This window comes from Hesperophylax consimilis, chromosome 16 (assembly GCF_061612785.1).
Source record: "Hesperophylax consimilis isolate HC1 chromosome 16, BYU_Hcon_1.0, whole genome shotgun sequence".
Lineage (NCBI taxonomy): Eukaryota > Metazoa > Arthropoda > Insecta > Trichoptera > Limnephilidae > Hesperophylax > Hesperophylax consimilis.
In genome coordinates, this window is record NC_142851.1 from 24,364,899 (window position 1) to 24,387,380 (window position 22,482).

General features: G+C 33.2%; 1 protein-coding gene across 1 annotated transcript in view; it reads left to right on the top strand.

Annotated features, from left to right (window-relative positions):
* Positions 1 to 22,482, top strand: part of LOC149416910 (uncharacterized) — a 256,816-nt gene that overhangs the window by 229,974 nt on the left and 4,360 nt on the right. The window contains exons 4-7 of the mRNA XM_089641045.1: positions 6,770 to 7,261; positions 8,385 to 8,441; positions 13,701 to 13,844; positions 17,511 to 17,682. Of these exons, the coding sequence (XP_089497171.1) occupies positions 6,770 to 7,261; positions 8,385 to 8,441; positions 13,701 to 13,844; positions 17,511 to 17,682 (865 nt within the window). The remainder of the gene's footprint in view (positions 1 to 6,769; positions 7,262 to 8,384; positions 8,442 to 13,700; positions 13,845 to 17,510; positions 17,683 to 22,482) is intronic.

A 22,482-nucleotide genomic window follows, 5' to 3' on the forward strand; every position in this document is an offset into this window, starting at 1 on the left:
AAATGCACCCGAAATGATCTGTGATTGTCGTTTGTATGACTGCAGATACTATGTTTTTTATATCTTGAATATTTGTGAACACATGATCTATGCACGAAGGTCGTTGACCTGGGATAATTCTCGTAAATGAATTAATACACGAAATATAATTTAATTCTGCCATCATATTCAGATAATTATCTTTGTCATAGGATGAGTAATCGTTTGCGATATTGAGGTTAATGTCTCCGACAATGATGGTTTTCTTATTTCTGTCCGCAAGAAGAATGTGTTTTAGTTCATCTACATAGGTTGATAATATTGAGGCATGGGTACTATATATAGCGAATATGCTAAAGGTGTACTTTTGGAAACTGATTTCCATATTTAAAATGTTTACATTGTGCATTTGGATTTCTCCGTCAAAAGTCACAACATATTTATTTGAAATAAATATTGCGATTCTGCTGTTTTTATTAATTTGGGTATTTTTGCATAGTATGTATAACCAGCGGCGTAGCTACGTAGGGGCTACGCGGGGCAGTGCCCCGGGGCCCTCAAGCTCAGGGGGGCCTCGAATCCTTACCAGAAATCTCGATCGAACTGAACTTTTGGAAATTTCACCCATTTTCAAAATAAATATGACAGGTTGCAACTTGCAACCCCACTTTAATCATGACAACTCAGTTGAGAATAAATTCAGCTAAATTCAGGAAACAGCATCAAACGTTGGGATCTACTGTCAAAATTCACTGGCGAATCGGACCCCACTCTAAAAAAACTAAATCCGACTAGATGGTCCAGTAGGGTCAATATATGGATATTATCAAAGCATTATCAGAAATAGTCCTACTAAAGATGAGCGTAGTGAAGCAGAGAGTATTAAAACAAAAATGCTAAATTTCGAGTTCGTGTTGCTTTGCAAATTCATGCACAGTGTATTGAACGACATCAATTATGCATCCAAAACTTTACAAAAATGCGACATCAATTTGGGCGAGGCGAGTAAAGTTTTAGCAGAGACCAAAGCAAAGTTGCAAATTTATAGAAATGATTTCGAACTATCCAAGTGCAAAGCTAGTGAAACTGCAAGAAAATATGGTATTGATACCCATTTTCAAGAAAAAAGGTAAAGAAAAGTTAAAAAAACATTTTGATGAATTAGCTGCTGATCACCGATTTCCAAACCAAGAAAAAATATTTATAATTGAGATTTTCAATAATGTACTAGACACAGTAATATCTCAATTAGATACACGTTTTATTGGTATGAGTGCAGTCTGTCATATATTCGATTTTCTAACACCAACGTTTTTATTACATGTTGATGAAGCAACTTTATTACAAAAGTGTGACAAATTCCAAAGAAAATATTCAGATATAATAGGCCCTAGTTTTTCACTTCAATTTATTAATATTTACCATCTAGTTTTACCTCAACTAACTCAAGCATGAACTGTTCACCAATTATGTAAGGAAATAATGAGCAAATATGGAGTGCTAGAATGCGACCTAACGGAAGTATTTACAGCAATGTTATTATTCTTTACAATTCCTGTCACTTCTGCAGCAGCTGAAAGGTCATTTAGCAAATTAAAAATTATTTAAGAAATAAGATGGGCCAAACTCGACTCCGACATTTATCGCTAATAGCAATTGAAAACAAAACCGCATCAAGCCTGGATTTAAACGAAGTCATTGATACTTTTGCGAAAACTAAAGCTAGGAAAAAATTGTAAATATAATTGTTATTTAGTCAGTTGGAAGGCCCGACCTTTATATAATAAACCCTTGAATCTTCTCTATTTCGTTTTATTAGCCAAACCTACACCAAGTATTAATTGTAATTTATGTTGTTACTTGTTCTTGTTACTGTTTATTACCTGCACAAAAAAGAGCTTAAGTAGCTTAGCATTTTTAAAGTGTTTGTATATTTCATATTTTTATTTGATAAAACCTAATCAGTTTACATAGCAGTGGGGCCCCATTTTTTAATTTGCCCCAGGGCCCTTGGTTACCTAGCTACGCCACTGTGTATAACCCGGAATATTATAATTTATATCGCTCGATGAATGCGTCTCTGTTAATATTATGCAGTCTAGTCTGTTAAGTAATTTTATTGTTACCAGGAGTTCGTCTAAATGCCGTTCTATGCTCCTTACATTCATATGAAATATGGTTAGGATAAATTCGGAATTTATCGCTAATATGTTGTTTTTTTCGTTCACCGATGTATATATTCTTTCATCTATTGATATGGTTTTATCTATAGCATTTACCACAAAGTCATTCATATCGAAGAAATAATAATATTGAAATTCATTAGTAGCCGTGAATTACCTTTGTTCGTTTCACTGTTGGAGTTAGATTTTATGGAGAACGGACCTGTTGAGAGCCTTTGTGTTTTTTATCGCTAATAAGGAGGTGTGCAATTTTATTCATATTCTATTCTCTCTTTGGCGATTTGAAGCATTTTTTGTCTGTGTGTGCAGTTGAAGCTATCAGCACTGTGATCGTCCGATATGTTTGCTTTGAATTTTCTATTATTGCAGGAACAGTTGTAACAGATTGGTTTATTGTTTCTTTCTGTGCATTTTGCTAGGGTGTGATCTTTTGAACAATGGGGGCAGGTAGGAGGTTGCGTTTTGTTCAGTCATCTTAATGCTGTGTGTCCATGCTTCAGGCAATGATAACACTGCGTAAGGGGGTTAAGATCTTCAATTGGGACTCTTTGGTATTTTATATTGATTTTTCCAATGTTAACTAGTATTTTTCTGATGGCTCCTGACGTTTGTAGTAAGTAGTTTGACATATCTTGTTGGGACGTCTTTTGTTGGTCGAATTTTTTCAGTTTGATTTCTTTTATCAGTTTGAAATCATCCTTTCGGAAATTTTGTAGCCCCTTATTTTGCTGAGTTATGCCTAAGACAATTTAATCCTCTGACAAATTTGATTGTAATCTTTTTACGATCATTATTGGTTTTCTCTTTTTTGTTTCTTCAGCGTTTATGTCTTCACCGAATGTTTCATTTATTTTTGTGGCCAATTTTTGTACGTCTCTTTTTTTGCACATGAGATTATGATTTTTTGATCACCATTTTTTTTAAATTCAGTGACACCAACTTTCATTTTGGTTACATCTATGTTTTTTTCGATTCTTTTTCTCATTTCTTCAGCCTTGAAGTTTTTAGTCGTTAATTTTATGATAGCGTGCTTTTGTGGAATTTGTTTATCGATTTTGTTAATTGTTGTTGTGGCTTGCGCATATGTTTTTATATTTTTTACCATGAAACTCTCTAATTTCTCATTATAGTGCTCATTGTTTGTTATAATTTGCTCTTTTAGACCAATAATTTTTTTTTGTAGGATACAATTTTCTATTATAATTTGTTCTTCTAGTTTCTTTAGGTTGTTTTCCAAACTCAGTTTTATTCTTTAATCTTTAACAGATGTGATCTTTGCGATATCCCTCTTAATATCTTCGATAATGTCATCCATGTTCTTTCTTAATACGCTCGCGAGGTACTTTGCGAGGTAGGAATGTAGTACAATACTCGATACGATACACTAAACGAATACTGCGTACGACCGCACTGTTGTAGCACTAAAATGCATTGCTTTATTTTACTTGGATGAGGCATAAAGCGAAAAATTGTACCACTTAGTTGGAGGTAAATACCCCTACGCTCTAACGGCGAAAGACTGGCAAACAACGGAAACTACCGAACCCGGTCCCCTCTCACTTGTGGTGGAACCCACTGAATAGATAATACACACTAGAATCTAGAAATGCCTTCCATGTGAATTTGATTACAAACCAAATTCTTCACTGACTCAATTCGTTTAAGTTCTAGATCATTTAGCATTCGCTAAATCTTAATCCTCTTTTTCATTTGCCTTACATCGTATATCGCCATCGCATTTAAATTTCATAATGATGATTAAACACAGTTACGTATTGGAAATTTAAGACCATATTGACCAGACTTTTGGATCACGAAACACGCCCACATAGCATTTCTTGTGTTCTTCTATAATCTGTGGTCGAATCCATTTCTACGTGATATTGTACAGGTATCCGGGCGAAAAGTGCGCTAACTTTTTGGGACTGATTCTACATGATTTTAGAAGTAAAAAAGAAATATAACTTTTTTCGAAATTTTAATGTTTGAAGGTAGTTTTTAGATTAAAAAGTTTAATTGTTTGTATGGAAAATATTCTTCTACGGAAAAATATTTTTTATGGAAAATAAACAATAAAATTTCTAAAAATATATACTTATCTTTTTATTTCTCCCATCATGTAGAATCACCTTCCAAAGTTAGCGTACTTTACCCCCGGACGCCCTGTATAGGTACGCATTAACGCCTCTGATGTCTGAAGGCGCATTGTCACAAACTATGAAAACCGTTAAAATGTGTGGAAGACTTAGGTTTAAAATAAACGTAAGTTTATTTTTCTGATTCTGATAATTGTACTAAAAAGGATTAGTATTTACATAATTTAGTTTATAATTATTGATTTTGAAAACGATCTAAAACCGCACATTCCGAAACGGTTCCAATGGCTACAATGCCATTATGACATATAAAACGCCAGTGTCTTAAGACGGCCGTCACCAACGTCGCCCGGCGTGACGTCAACACCGTCAAATTCACGAATAATACAATATATGTTGTTTGGCGCCAAACCGAACATGGCACATTTCAAATTGTTATAGAAAATGTATTTGTCAACATAAAAATATCTTCATTATCGATTTTTTTTCGAAAATACAAAAAACAGTGAAATTTTATAAATTACTCGCAGAGCCCAGACAGGCCAATGAAATTGATTTTCAGTTGGAGAAAGAATCTCGTTTTTTGGAAATGTTTGCAAAATTTCTCCAAAAATAAGGAAAAACTAAACTTACTTCTGACACTTACGTCCACAATACACTTCTATTGATGTATCGCTTAATTAATTGGCAGCTAGTAATATTAGTGCTAATATTAACCAACATTAATTTCCTCGCAGGAAAATTTAATGTCAACAGGAAGTGAAACGCCGATATCATGTTTCAGTTAATTTTACATCATATAATGGTTAATATGATATTACATTAAGCTTCCACAGTTTGTTATTTATTTTTATTTTTATTTATTTTTGTTTATTGCAGAAACAAACAGTACATAATTACATAGATGACAATAGTTACAAAATTATAAAAGTTAGTACAATAATTGGTACCAATGACATGTCGCTGACATATATGCATATGAGGTATATTGTACATTTTACGGTTAAGTTACATTTTTAAGTTAAGTTAAATTAGTGTGCTGGGGAAGGAGAGAGGTGTGTGTGAGTGTTTGTGTGTGTGTACGTGTGCATGTGTGTCTGTGTGTGGTTGTATGTGTTATGTGGGCGAATTCAGTGTGCTAAAAAAGTTTTTCTTAAATAGAGGGAGAGAATCAAAAAATATATCGGTATTTGTGCTTGTCTGAATTGAGTTGAATGTTTGAAGGATGCGAGAAATAGGGGAATTGGCTGCAGCGTTTGTATTATTACTAGTTGTGTAAAAAAGGTTGGTGTGTCGAGTTCTTTTAGATGGGGTGTTAAAATTTATTTGGGATAGAAGTTCTGAGCAGTCTATTTCGTTGTGTATTATTTTATGGAGAAATGTCATGTCAGCTACCGTTCGCCTGGATTTCAGGGATTGGAGAGTGCAGATATAATTATTGTTGTATTTATAACCTAGGTACTTAATGAATTTATTTTGTATGCGCTCTATATTATTGACATAGTAAGTGTATTTGGGATTCGAGACAGGCGATGCATATTCCAGTGTACTTCTGACTAGTGAGGAATAAAGCATTACTAGCGTACGTGGATTTTTAAATAATTTACTCAGACGCAGTACGAAACCTAACATTTTGTAAGATCTGGTAGTGATTGAAGAAATGTGCGTATTAAATATAAGTTTACTGTCTACGTAGACTCCAAGGTCCTTACATTCGCTTTTTGAGATCACGGTGGTATATATTATATATATATATATTATGGTGGTTTATAACTTGTTAGTATGATTTGTGGAATATATTGAACAAATAGAAAAATGTTTTTGTTTGTTGCAATAATCTTAATTGTTTAATCTCACTTGTTTCTGAACAGCACTAAGATTAAACGATCAGCGTCAATTTGTTGTAATTTCCATCGTGTTTGAACTGTCACTCTTTTGTGCTTGACGGTTGATCACGGTTAAAACTGGCCGAGAATGGGCGAGAACAGGGACCATAAAACATATATAAATATTTCCATATATTTGTTCCATCAATTACCCGATTTTTTCCAAAATATATTAAAATCTACTTCTTTTCCTATTCAAATGCGTATTGAACATTTCCATGTTTGCTCTCACTTTTCTAAAACTCACGTGCTTGTGTCTCAGAATTGTACTTTCTGTGGTCCAGAAGTGAGATCTTTACATATATTTTGGTTGTTCCTCTTTAAAAATACACCCTATTTTCTATCACCCCTTATCTAAAATGCCTGACCTCAAAATCTCATCTCTTTTAAGTCAAAACTCGGCTCCAGTTTTCCATACATATTTTTGTAATTTGCCCAACTCAATAATATTAATATAATAATTTCATCATCCATTGAAACGATGACCAATAACACCTTCACATCAGATCAACACACCTTACTTTGCACTCGATGGGGTTACCACTGTAGATGCTATTTTAATCCATTTTTGTACAATGTAGCTTTAGTGCCCTTTTGATATAATTATTTTTAACTTTTGTTGCAGAGATCTAGTAATCACGACCTGCCCAACCTCTCAAAGACTCACCGTTTCGAGTCCGAGCGCATCTTCAGGGACCACAACCTCAACAATGACGAGTTCCTCGACGACGTAACATTCCCGGATGGCATCAGCTTTGACCAGCTGACCCTAGACCCCATCTCCAACAAACTGCCCAATGTGGGAGGTGCCTTGCCCAGCCAGCGCCATGCTAAGCAATCAGAAGCGAACAACAATATAATCGTAACAAAGAACGGAACTACTAGGAAAGTTGTAACAGATGAGCGAGTAATGGGTCCGAGAGGTAATTCCATGAATAGTCCGAGTGGAGAAGGAAGGGGGAAAGGGTCGCCTGTTGAAAGGGCTAGAGCAACACCTCCCAAGACGCTGAGGACTACGACAACGATTAAGCCTAAAGTGTCACAAACCAGCAGTCCTACAGTTGCCACACCGCCCACTCCAGTAAAGGCTAGGACGCCACTTGAACCTAAACCCAGAGTAAGAACCCCCTGTACCTTTTATTTTTTTTCTCAATTTATTATTAAGCTTTTTTCTCTTTTCACGTAGCAAGTAGACTTATCAATTTTTACTTCGGAGTAGTAGGAGAATGCCATTTTTTTATTTTAACTATAGTTTGTTCATTTGTACAGTCAAATCGCTGTATTTTTTTAATTTATGTTCTTGTTATTTTTAATTTTGTTTCTCGCATATACTTATGTAATTTTATTTTTATTATTTCTTTCTTTTCTTTCTTATGTTTCAAAACTGCCATTAAATTTGTACCACCCACGTGTAAAAGCCCTCTGGGCGTTAAATAAATAAATAAAATAAATAAATTTGGGTCACTAAAAACTCTCGCCTTATGAAATTTGGACAACTTTTTTTCTGTATTTGTTTTTTTAGGTCAACGCAATTATTTTCAACTTGCAATGTCATTTTTACTGTGGGAAATGGAGCTGTGAAACCATTGAAATTTGAATTCAACTGTAAATCAATAAGACTCAACGTCATTAAAGACGAATAAGTCCACATTTTAAAAAATGATACGTGTTATTTTTTTACTTGGAACATAGTTTAGTTTGGCTAATAGGTAAATTATTATCTTCTCAAGATGCTTCATTCTTCTCAAACTTATTCAAATATATTTCTAGTTTTACTTAACGCGTTTTTTATATTACATACTATATATTAAATACTATCTTTGATGACTCTGATTTCGTACTATTATTTGTTCCAATTTTTGTTTTAATAAAGATTGTACTTCAACAAAAAAAATACTGACGAAACCCAAGCGACGCTGAATAGTAACTAGGTACTACGTGGCTTATATATTTTTTACTTAACCTTCGTGCTTTTGAACTTTCACAAGTTCAAAGTTTACAAAGATCGGCTATAGTTATTCAACGAAGCTGTTTTAATCGTTCTAATTACCTTGGTTACAGATCAATAAACATCTCGTTACTATGCTATTGATTTGCAAAATCTGTCTTGACAGTTCATGAAAATCTGAAAATTCGGCAAATAGCTTCACCGTAAATCTTTTAACATTTCCCGCAGTAAGACTAATAAATAAATTGTTAACGTAAATAATAAAAATTATTAAAGGGGTTGTTTTTTATAGACTCCTATCAGGACAGTGTCGGCTGCTTCGCCGAGAAGAATGGCGTCCAAAGCTGAGGTGAGTCGTTTATACGTGTTATTATTTTTATTTTTTCCCTTTCAAATTTATGAACGTCCTCCACCGCCATACGAAGAACATTAAGGTGATTTGTGGCTGAGGTGACGATAATTCATTTGTCTGAATGCTGTAGAGATGTTGGCTGAGCTTTCATTTCTTATTATTTTTCTGCCAAGATCTTTATGGCTTTTTTTGACGTCCCTCCACCATGCGACCAAATTCTTGTGAAAGATTCACGAAATCTATGTTTCAATCAGAAGATTTGGTAAATTTTGGATAGGGCCTGACACGCTTATTACGAATATTTTTTAGAAAAAAACTTTATATTCGCCTTAATTACTATAAAAGAACACTTTTTGCATTTCGGGCGGCGGAAAATTATGAATTTAAATTTTCAATTGCGTTAACCAAGTGGGAAGTCGTAGGTATAAGCACAAAATAGGTTTTTAAGGTGTTAAGTCTGGGTTATTTTAATAATTTATGCATATTTGCTAACATTAAAACTTATCTTAGATTGAGAAAAATACACCTTTAATGCATTTTTATCATCTCCTACGACATGAATGGTTTCTTGTTATATTTTTTCTATTGAGTTGAAACCAAGTGGTCTTTTTATTTTAAACGAAAGCGGAAAGCGACAAGTTTATCAGGTTTTCTTATCGACCTCAATTTTTTATTGAAATAATTTATTGAGTGTGGCGAAGCCTGCTTTAACTTGATGTTTTTTCATTTCATCTGTCTGTAATTTGTTTACTATTTTCCGGTTACGATTTGAAGCACGTTCAAAAAAATCATTTCTCTGAATCTAAGTAGTTATTCTTTCGGAAATACGTTTATGGTAGATTAAATGCTATGTTCATGAAAAAGAATAAACAAATTATCTGGTAAAAGGGTACAATTTATAAAAACAACATTTCGCAAGAATTAAGCAAGTTTATAAGGAAATTGTACGGGTTAGTAATAATAATTCAGTAAAGAATTTGTTTTCTAATATCGAATCCTCGGGTAGGATCTTAAGGAATGTATGCCATAGCACACATGAGTTCATGTTTATGTAATTAAAAAAATATGTACTATACCTACATAGCATATGAAAAACATTATATTTATTGTGAAGTTTCTCGGTATTGGCTGTCGTTGAGAGTTTAATTTCATGAATGATGCCATAATATCAACATCAAAAAAACATTGATAATTTTCGTAGAGCATTAATAATTTTTTATTATGAAATTCATTTCCAGAGTTTCTGATTCTGAGAGCATCTTTGTGACCGCAAAAACAATTAAAAATATTGAATATCTTTCTCTACGATAGGTGGTCAGAGAAGTCGCCTGAATAGCGGAAAACTCGGGCGTTAAAATATCGCTCTAGTCTGTTACCTAACCCGTTTTTAGTATTTATTTTTCAAAATATTAAGTTCATTAAACATTCCTTCCTGTTACACATGTAATATGTACGCCTTTGGGGTGTTGTAGCATTATGTCTGATTTTTTTAATTGTATAAAACCTACGCCAAAAATCTGCGGTTACTGGTCGCCCTATTTTAAGGCTTTCGCAAAAAACTGCCACCCCTTCCTCCCTACCCTACCGTATCCCCACACACGTCCCTACAGAAGCTCCGGACTGCTTTTCCAGGAATCCCCTTTGTGTATGGCCGTGTCGGCACATTAAAACACTTGCTGATACGGTCTTTTCGTGCCTAGACTATCGCGTTATGGTAATTAGTTTAGTTTTTACGTCGAAAACATACCTATATTTTTTGAACTCCGACAAACAGGATCAGAGCTGACCATTTCGGCTTTCCGCTCGATAAAGATGCTCGATCTTTTGTCGAAACGCGTTGTTATCATCATGCTTTGTGATATTTTGCAATATTTAGGATCAACGGTTATTAATTCAGTGTGTTTAATGTATCATTATATAAATGCTTATTTCCGAAATAGAAAATTGGATTAATATTATTTTATTAAATAAAGTTAGATCACGTTATTGTTTGCTCTAATAGATATACAGTTTATATTTATGGTTATAATTCACCACTGTCTAAAATGCTTATACTTGTCAACTCAAATCAAGCAAGACCTTGATTTTTTCGGTAAAAGTCTAAGGCTAGCTTTAGACTTGTAAGTTTTTTCGTAAATTTACGACTTCTAGCCATTGGGCATATTGCATTTTGAAAATTCAATATGCCCATTGGCTAGAAGTCGTAAATTTACGAAAAAACTTACAAGTCTAAAGCTAGTCTATGATTTCTATCAGTCAAGTGAGAAAATATTACATATACAGGGTGTCCGGAAACTCGTAGTACAAGCGGGAAACTGGTGAATCTACATCACATTTGGAGTCGATTTTGTAGTATATTTTTTTTTTATTTGAACTTTCGTTATCGAGTAAATCGAGTTTAAAGTTGATTTTTTTTTTTTTTTTATCAAGTTCTTATAAATTATTACTGAAGATCAAAGTACCCAACTAATTAAAACTATTTGAAAGTGAAACAAATGAAGAAACTCGGATTTGAAGCATTATTTTGAAATCACCCTTCATTTAACCCGGTGTAATCATAAAATATTTCTGCTCTGCAGGGTTAAAACATCTGTTATTCAACCCTAAACACCAGAAAAAACTTTAACCCTAAAATAGCCGAAAAATATTTTTTTTTGGTTTTTTTTTTTTTTTGAAAATGCTCAAATCAAAAAACTTTATGTTTTTTTGGGTTCCCCATGTGGTGTAGATTCTCCAGTTTCCCGCTTGTACTACGAGTTTCCGGACACCGTGTATAAATATTTTGACTTCTGGCGAAGTCTTGATTTAACTTATATCTTAATTTTTTTTCTTTGATTATGTCTGTCTTTTGTCTTTGCTTTGAGATACCACTCTTTACTCTTTCATTTACATTGTTTTTATAAAATTTCGTATTATTATTTTTTAAATTGGACGTAAGTCCGTTAATAAATAAATACTTAAACATTTACATGTATGTACCTACCGACGTACGATTCTATCCAAAATGTTATTTATTTTATGAACTAACGGAATTTCACCACAAAGTTTCGTTGCCCGAGCCAATTGTGATTTTTTCCCTGTAGGTAGTTAACCTTTTTATTTTTGCATTTCTCGATCTGTGTCCATGTACCTACCTCATTTCACTTGCATGCATTTTTAACTGGACTTTAAAAATAAACTGACGGTGAAATTAACGATTTTAGCTAACGTTGTTTTTCAAAATTCTTAACTATACCTACTTTGATGTATTTCTGAAACTCGTTCTCGAAACGAAGAATTTAGTGATATAAGTTTTTTTTACCTACTTACCCATATTTTTTCATAAGCCAAAAAGTAGAAATTAAACCGCTTGTGAATCATTTTTTCCACAAAAAATAAGGATCTACATATTTGTGTTTTATTTTTTGCTGTTTTGGGTCGAATAATGACAACACGACTGGTCGTGTAATCTCCCTTCTTTGCCGATTCTGGGGAGTAGAAGAGTCCAACATCAGGACTGCTGTGTTGCGGGAAGGTTTGTTTTACGCAATGCTGTCTATTGTTGTTGTCTATCCTTGTTATTCTTATTGAATTCGAAATCCTTTTCGGGTTTTCAAAAATTTTCGAAGTCCTTTTTCCCCCACTGCATGTTCATCTTTTTAAGAGTCCTGGCGCCTTCACGCTATCCACCTCAATTTCCACGTGTCTAGGTTGTCCGCGTGTTTAGGGTCCCTAGGCACACACTGAGTTTGGGGGTTTCCACATTGCTCAGTCACCCAAGTTAGATTTCCCACGCAGACTTTTTGTCTTTTTGTTGGTCGGTTATTTTCCAATCTTGCTGTTTGTCCTGCGCCGCAGAGCTGTCCCAGTTTTATAATTATTTTTTTTAACCACTTTCCAAACAGTTAATAGACATAATATTACCCACCCGGCGGGAAGCGTTATTCTTTCACCTATGTTTCGTGATCCACGACGAAAGTCTGAAATATTATTGAGGATAATGCAAGATGAATCATAACTTTATAAAATATTCTTTCCGCTTTACACAGTGTATCCCTCTAGTAAGGGCCTTTGACCATAATCCGTAATCCATAGGTACTCGTAGGTCTCTTTGATAATATGAAATAATATTGAATAAACAAAACGTTTTATACTTTTAATTTTCATCGAGTTCGCTTCGTGCATAGCTTACACATGTTGCTAAATATTACTTATGCTACAAAAAACAACAAATTAAGTTTTGTGGTTAGAAATTCAATGTTTACTCGAAATTTCGAAGCAAAATTGACTATATTGAAGTGAAATGAAATATTTTGCGAATTTAGGAAGATAATTTCTAAGAACTTTATTAAAAATTCTAAACAACGTTTTTGCGGTAACGTGACTTTGTCGGGTGAATAAATTGCTTATTTTTCTCCTTGGCCGGCTTACCTATGGCTGTAAAATATAAAGCTTCTGTGTTTCTAAGCGCTATTTTACTACAGTAAGCGGGGTTTGGCTGAGAAAATAATGGTAGAGATGTATTAGCGCTCTTTATGTTTTATACCAGATACCTACCTTATAAAATAGATACCTACCCGAATCCGTGAATCGAAATATGACTGTTCTCTTAGTTTTCTTCAGAATTTCTCGATTTCACCAAAAATCGAGAGCTCGAAAATATCGGGAAAATGACGAAAAGGATTGATGATTTTGTTGCCGGAGTTGACAATGTTGACGGGAGATAACAGAGTTCAATTGCATATTGCATTGAACTTGTTAAGACACGTTTATAAATAAAATCATTAGTCCCACTGCCGAGGAAAATAGTTTCCGTCAGGGCCTATGTCATGTTAGGGAATGCTGAGTGGAGGGTATTTTTAAGGAAATTAAGGAGACGATGTTCTTGGGAGGATAAATAATAAACTGATAATAAACAGCTAGCCCGTCTCACCGGCTCGGTAAGAGTACCAGATCGACGAAGGACAAAACCAAAAATGTAATAGGTACTCACTTAGGTTTGCAACGCAGTCATTGCGGGCTTTTCTGTGCAGCCTCCGGTTTTTGTCGATTCGATAGGTACCTACCGTTACCAAGCCAGTGGGACAATGGGCTAAATAAAAGTCAGAACGTTTATCATACAAAAACAGTGTCTTACTTCGTCATCTTTTAACATAGTGGTTTATTTTCTTTCATTTGACCACAACACCTCCAACAAACCCGAAAGGAGCCGGTGCTTATAATCATTCAAAGTTCTGGCCGGGATGTGTTTCGTTTAAGACAGATTTTATTTTCCAGTCCCCCCCGGCGGGCGAGGGCTCTGGGGAGAGGTGCAAGATCTGCAACCGCCAGTTCGCCTCTGAGAGGCTGGCCAAGCACCAGGAGATCTGCGCCAAGCAGAAGAAGAGGAAGCCCTACGATGCCATCAAACATAGGATTGCGGTGAGTTGAATTACCTGTTAAATAAATAAACCTCCTCCCTACCTATATTTAAGTATATGCCATATTTCCTTACCTAATATAAATTCTCGAAATTCGATAACTTATTTTTTTATTAAATTAGTTATTCTAAATGAGGTTGTCTCTTACTTTTATATTTCGTTATAAATTAATAGCACTTTTGAATTGTAGTAGGTATTTTAAGATAACTAACTATTATGCAGAAAAAACTAGGAATATTATGTGTGAGACACCAAAATAATTTTTATTACCTTATTGAAAGATGCTCCCGAAATACATGTTTAAGAATGTAAATTTTATTTTCGCAATACATGGCTACCCCACGAGAAACTGTGGGGATTTTAAGACTTCCAAAAACAAATTTTTCGGGAACCCAAAATAATCTCTATTTCAAAGGATTTAAGATTTTTAATGAACTACCGACAGATTTTAAAGAAGCTAAAAGCCTTGGTGATTTTCGTGGTTATGCCTAAATACTATAAAGAATAAGTTTTAGATGTATTGTAAAGTGTCCTTAATGTCATAGAAATAAGTAGTTGGCAGTTAGTAAAGGTTTATACTAGATAAATTAATTATTGTTAAAAACTACAATAAAATTAGTTATTCGATATCGAAGACGAAGTTATAAGCTTTCAAAGTGAAATTGGTTAAAACTTATGCAATCGTGTCTTGTGATGTCACACGATACACAGTTCAGTACAATTTAAAATAATAATTTTTGGCAGTGCTGCAGCACACGCTTATTGGCCAGCCACAAATACCAATATTTTTGCGGGTTGTATTGTATCTGATTCCGGATTTTTGCACTGGGCTAGTATATATATATATTTTTTATTTTTTTTTATCTATTAAATTTTTTTTTATACATACGTGGATAGTTACATAAAATATTGAAAACTGAATAAAATATTGTAATAAATGTACGTAATTTAAAAAAATCCCACGAAGGCGAAGCCTGAGTGTGGGTATTATGAGTATTTTTATCTTATTTCCATGGTTTAAGTGGAGATACAATATCAAATATAAATTTAAGTTATTTTAAAAGAGTTACTGTAGAGATGCAATACAAGAAACTAAAGCATGAAATATTTAAGAGTTTTAAAATAACACAAAAATAAGGTAAATACTAGTTTTTAAACAAGACACCTTAAAAAGTGAATTAGCAGACAAAGCATTACAAACAATAAAATATATCCGCTGTTTTGTATGTATGTGAAATAATAAAAAAAAAAAACTGTCTATGTATATAAATGTTATAGATAGCTTTGCTAAAACTTATAAGAAAGAAATATCTAGTTCAGTGTTTTTTAGCCAAGATTTGATGTAGTTTTTAAAAGATTTAAGGTTTACACACGTGGCCCTTTTAATGATTGTACATAAAGAATTATACATTTTTGGAGCAATAAAACTAATATGCCTTTGGGCCAACCTGGTTTTGCAGTGAGGCACAGCATATTCACAAGCGCCATATCGTTGGCTGGCACGATTTGAATTTTTAATAAAGTTGTTTGGTCGCATGCTTAAGGTCCAAAACTTCAGTTTCTTGGAACAATTGTTTAGAGGGATAGGATTTAGTTTTTTAGTACATTATCTTAATAATTGATTTTTGAGCAATTTCTAGTGGTTTTACATGATTCTTGAAAGTTCAGCCCCATCCAATTATTCCATAGGAAAGAGATCAATGAACTAGTGAGTCATAAACTAGTTTCATGGTTTTTATATTTACTACACTACTCATTCTTTTAAAAATGTATTTTAGGTATCTCAATTTGTTAACAGTTTTTTCAATATGGCTGGTCCATTTAAGTTGACAATCTATAGTTACACCTAAATACTTAATAAGTTTTCCAGATTTCATCTCCTCACAGCTACAGAATGTGTTTGGGTTACAATTTACGTTATGAAACTTCAAATTAAGATTGGTTTTAGGAGCTGACTTCTGTAGTTATATAGTAGTTCTTATAGTTAGTACAGGTTAGTAGCATGGATTTGTACACACTCTGCTAAATCCTAATATGGCGGTGCTTATATCGTTGGTACCATTCATGGGTTTTTTTCAAAAAATCCAAAAATTAATATGATACATTTGTAAATAAAATTATATTTCGTTGTAGGAGACAACCTGATTGATTAATCTGGGGATTTCACCATGTAGATGAAAATTCCGACATTATTCCCTAGAAGTGTATTTAAGTTCTTTGTAAATACTCTTTAGCTGTTTACTGCAGAATAAAGCATGTATTTTATTCTGGTAATAAGAGTTCCTTACATGCCTTTGTTCACTGATCTCACGTAAATATTAAAAATACTTAATTATTGTATAAAGATGTTTTCAGTTACTAAAAATATATTATTAACATTTTTTCTGTTGGGAACCAGGGTCTTGATGTAAGTATAAAATTTTAAAAATGTATACGTGTGACGTGCGAGTGTGTGCCCGAAAACTCAATGTTCTGTCTGCTTTCTGCTGTGTATTTCTCATTATATATTGCAGATAGTTAGAAATTATTCTTATTTTGTCTTCCTTATTTGTTAAGCTGCTTGTTTACAACATTTTTTATCATTATTTTTACCTGAAACAATCTACTTATCTTTCCTCGCATGGTGTTTTGTGAAAATTCTATTTTATTGAAACTAATTATTGCACTCTTATTTATTATTATTTTTTTTTTCATTTTGCATGGTGGTAAGCACCTATCTATACGATTTTTCAAATTAATTGGAAGTTAATTTTCAAGTTCTGTTTTATATAATTATGGGCCAGGTGCTTCACAGAACTGAAATAATAACAGAACTTGAAAATTAACTTCGAAATTAATGAATTGTGAAACAACTCGTCCTAAGAAAATAGAACTTCCGATTATTTTAAAATTCATTATGGTGATTGATTTCTCTACTGGTATTTGTTTCTTCCATATTGTTCTCCGCACTTCAATCCTTGTAGATACTTTTATATTTTCCGAACCTTTCCATTTTGTTCCAGTCTTCTTTCACATAGTCAGTCCACGTCTACTTCCTTCTGCATAAGCCCATTATACTGCTGTCATAAGCAAAAAAACCAGTTGGAAATTTTCAACAGTCACATTCTGATTACTTTTATTATAATAGTTTGATAAACATGAAATGTCATTTCCGGCTGCCTTTTTGCTTATGAGGGCAGTACAGACTTTGGGACCTGCAGAAACTTAGAACGGTTTCTCGTTCTTGAGATTCAAAGTTTGCTTGCAATTATTATAACAAAAAATATAAATGCTGTGTGGAAATAATGCCAGGAATACCGAATATCATCACCACATAGGTGCCGTAGTGGAAGTGACTCAGAGGCAGACCGAGGAAGAGGGGAATGACTCTTCGAAGACGGTAGAAGCAAGATGGAAGTTCCTGGGTGAAGGTGAATAACTAAGGCCGCAGAAATTCAAATGTAACATTATCATGGAATTGCCATTTTATGACAATGTTACATTTGAATTTTTGTGAAACATCCTAAGTATTACAGCTGGTGGGGAACATTTGTACAGGAGGCCAAATCCCACCCTGGAGTGTCGATGGTAATCGCTGTTGATTTTTTTTACCGGTAAAATGATTTACTGGTAAAAAATTGTGTAGCCATTAATTAGAAAACCGGTCCAAATTTTGTCTGCCTTCCAGGGTACGGATGTGGAACCCTACGTGAAGGTGGTGAAGAAGGCCGGCAAGGTGCAGACGGCGCCCCGAAGCGGCCCCGTCACACTGCGCCCCAACAACTGGAGGAAGAAGCACGAGGATTTCATCAACGCCATCCGAGCTGCCAAACAGGTCACCCTGCACATCAAGAAAGGAGGTTAGTAAATGAAGGACATACAATGTATGACATATTGTATCATTATATCTCTACACCATTTGTGAGTCCTGGTCTAAAACACCATCACTCCTGTTGGTCCCCTGATATCTCCTTACAGTTCCTTAGAACCGTCCACCCATCTACGCTCGACAACTTTATTTATTTATTTATATATATATTTATTTATTTATATATAATTTGTACATTTATTTATAACAATTACAGGTAATAAAGCCTAAGACGTTATAATTGTACCATTTATGCAGTGTATATGCAATGCCAAAAATCTCGCAAATACGCTATAGGACACAAAAAATAAATCTAATTTTTTATCATTTATCTAAGTTTTGCCGGGAGCGAGGTGTTCCGCGAGGCGGTCACAAGCTTAACCCATTATGGACGTGCTGTCGATAATAGAAAACATAAAATTAGAAATTTCAAATATTTCTACGGTAAAGGACTCGAAAGCTAAAAATAATCTGGAATTAAATATAAAACTATTAGAAGAAAAATGGACTCAGGAAAAAATATCTTTTCAAAACGAGATTGTTTGTCTGCAGTCAAAACTAATTGAAAAATTAGAAAAAAAAATCGAGAATACGAGCTATTTTGAAAAAAAAACATACGCAAGTTGTCTCAAAGTAATCCCGGAATCCAAATTCTCATTGATCATCAAAGGTGAAGATTCGAACATGACATCGGATGCTATTAAAGAACAAATCGTAAAGAAAATTAAAATAGCAAACTTGGGTATCGCAGTGAACGGAATACGAAAAGCCTCGCAAAATAAATTAATTATATCTTGTCCTTCAAAAGAACATGCAGAGAAATTGACAGATGAAATCAATAAAACCCTTAAAAAAAACATGGTTGCAGAGGAATTAAGAAAGAAAAATCCAAAAATATTCATAAGAAATCTTCAAGTAGATTTAACTGAAGAGGACATAATTGAGGCAATAAAAACACAAAACGATGGAATAAAAGATATCATGAATAGCGATACTAAAAACACGATTAAACTAATAAAAATGTTTAAACCAAAAAACCAAAATGGACTCACTAATTATATATTTGAAACCAGCGGAGCAGTAAGGTCTTACCTCATGGAAAAGGAAAAAATTAACATTGGTTTTAGCAGAGTACGAGTGGAAGATGCCAGCCCCTTGACGCAATGCTACCATTGTCTCAAATTTGGTCACACTGCATTAAAATGTTTTAATAAGGACAAACGTGCGACGTGTTTACATTGCGCAAAAGATCACGAATGGAAGGAATGCCCTAACAAAAACACTGAAGAAAAATGTAGTAACTGTGCACATCAGAACACCTTATTCAAGATGACCCTAAATACCAATCACAAAGCTAATAATACTAATTGTTCTTACTACAAAAAGATGATGCATATCGCTCAAAGTCGTATAGACTATGATTAGGTATGTATTATAATTCTAAAAAACAATTACAATGCTAATCACAATTTTTTCATTTTTTAACTTCATATTATCACTTTCATTTATGCATCGTAATGTATATAATTTATTGAGACATAAATATTTCATATCCTTGCCGAAAATTTTTGCCATTTATGTTACAATGCATTATCCCATTGCCACAGTGTTAAACGCTAGTATACTGAAATCTATGATTATATTGATGTTCGCGCACTCTTCGTGTATTCGTATGTGTAGAAAAAGTTCAATATGTAATTATTGTTGCCAATTAGTAAACCTACCTTGTTCTGTACAAAACTATAATCTAACCTGGAACATATCGGAAATACTAACTGCTATATTGTTATGTATCTATCGTATTTATATTTATAAATCCCAATACATGTTTATATATTATTGCTGCCAATTAAAATATTATTCTATATGGGTGACTTGAACTGTGATTTTGATTCAGCAGAAATAGATTATGAACGCACGTCAATTTTTGAAAACTGGGCTACAAAAAAACATGTGTTAGGAAATAATAAAATAACTGCCATCAACTTAAATATACGATCTTTATCTAAATATTGGGACACTTTACTATTAATTGTTTCTAGCTCTTTGAGAAACATCGACTTAATTTCGCTATGCGAAACGTCTATTAATGAAAATAATATAAATCTTTATAAATTACCGGGATTTAATTCGTACCATTTTTGTCGAACAAAAAGATCGGGTGGCGGTATTATTGTGTACGTGAAAGATCACCTTACATTTGAAAAAATAAATATTATGACTAATAATTTTGAATGCGTTTACGGAACCATTTCAGTAAACAAACATATTCGCTTACATCTTTTAGCAATATATAGACCGCCAAATACAAAAAAAAAATTATTTCTTGATGAGCTGGAGACAATATTGGGAAATATTGACATAAAAGAATCCGTATTGGTTCTAGGTGATACGAATATTAACTTATTAAATGTACACGAACCCATAACTATGCAATATGAAAACCTCATGTCTCATTTTGGAATGACCAGATGTATAAATGATGTGACTAGAGAAGCGATATTGACTAATTATGTAACGGCTTCATGTTTAGACCATATCTATGTAAGAGTGAAGGAGACGACCGAAATCAGTTCATGCGTATGCGATTCAATAATAGCTGACCACTACCTAACTGCAGCTAGTATTAACTTCTGTTACTATGATAAATGTACCGTCGACAAATCGCACCAAGAGTATTACACTGCACTATCGGACAAAAGGATTGATTTATTGATCGAAATCACCGATTGGAATGCAATGTTAAAATTGTCTGAACCAAACATTATTTATGCAGAATTAAAATCGATTTTTAAAAATATTTATGAAAAAAGTACCTTTACAAAATTAAAAACAAAAAAAATTCGAAATAACCAAAAAACTTGGATGAATGACAGTCTCGCTGAAAGTATTCTAATACGAGATGCCATGTGGAAAAAGTGGAAAAACACGCCTAATAATAAAAAATATGAAATCTCTTTCAAAAAATATAGAAATAAACTTAATAAACAAATATTAAACACAAAAAAGGCATACTATAATAACAAATTTAATCACTGTTTCAAGAACATTAAAAAAACATGGAATGAAATTAATACAATTTTGGGTAGGAAAAATAAATCTGGTTGCGATGAAGTCTTATCTAAATATTTCCTAAAGTCACAATCTTCTGATGCAGTGGCAGAAAATTTTGCTAACTTTTTTGATGAAGGAGTTAATAAGTTGTTACATGAATGTGATTTCCGAGCGTCTAATCACTTGCAAGAATCCCTACCGCATTCAATGTACTTACCTAGAGCTAATGCTAAGCAAATTGAATATATTATCGGAGGTATGAAAAATTCAAAGTCACCGGGCATAGATCTAATTCGTATGTTTGATTTAAAAAAACATGTCAAATTACTTAGCCCTGTTATTGCTCACTTTATCAACAGAATAATCGATACCAGCCTCATCCCCGATGAATTAAAAAATAGCATTGTAAGACCTATTTTCAAAAATGGAGATCACTCCGAAATTAACAATTACAGGCCAATTTCTATTCTCCCGGCACTAGAAAAAATTTTAGAAAAATATATTTCGATAAATTTAGATAAATATTTGAATAATTTGAATATTATAGATGAATGCCAGTACGGGTTCCAGAAAAAAAAAAGTTGTGATAAATTGCTGGAAAAATTTTCTGATTTTATAAATTCTCAACTTAATTCTAAAAAACATGTACTGGTGCTTTTTATTGACTACTCAAAAGCTTTTGACACTCTCAGCCATATACAATTAATTAAGGTTCTTGAAAACATTGGAATCCGGGGTAAACTCCTCTCATTCTTTAAAAACTACTTAACTAATAGAAAAATGAACGTAAAGATTTTAAATGATATGAGTAAAGGAAGACATATTAAATCAGGAGTACCGCAAGGATCAATTTTAGGTCCAAAATTGTACATTATATATGTTATTGTTATGTCAAAACTCTTTAAAAAGGCCTTTAGATTCATTTTTGCTGACGATACTGCACTTGTAGTATCCAATGAAAATCCTATCATAGCTATTCAACAATTGCAAAGTGACTTTAACGAGCTACTTAAATGGGCTCATGATGTTGGTTTAATTATTAATGTTAAAAAAACAAAATGTATGTATGTAAAATCACCAAGCCTGGGAATATGGAATATACCCAAAATAATTGCTCATAATTCTGAATGTATTCATAGAAAAATTGAAAATATTTGCCACTGTGAAACAATTGACTTTACTAACGAATATACTTATCTGGGACTAATAGTAGACAATAAATTTAAATGGGATAAACAAGTGGCTAAAATCTGTAACCAGCTCCGATCTTTTGCAAGTAATTTTTATAAACTGAAATTTGTTTTGCCTCATTGTACTCTTAAAATAATTTATTTTTCTATGGTCGAATCCATACTCAGATATGGCATACGAACTTGGGGGCACTCAAGCAATATTTATATTAAATATATACAAAACTTACAAATTGCTATAATAAAAAAAATTGTACCACCGAATATCTACAGACAAAGAAGTAATCTAAAACTACTGTATGGTTCTGAGGGCCTACTTCCAATAAAGGGTCTTCTTTGGTACATTATTATAATGGATAATGAGGGAGATAGCAAATATAAAAAGCAACCGGTGCATAATCACACAACAAGATTCACTGAAAATAAGGGCCTCATTATTCCAAGAGTAACAAATAAGTATGGAAGCCGAACGCTTAAATATTTAATACCAGAGATTTTCAATAAATTTAATAATTATTTTAAACCTCAGAATAATGAGAGACCCTGCC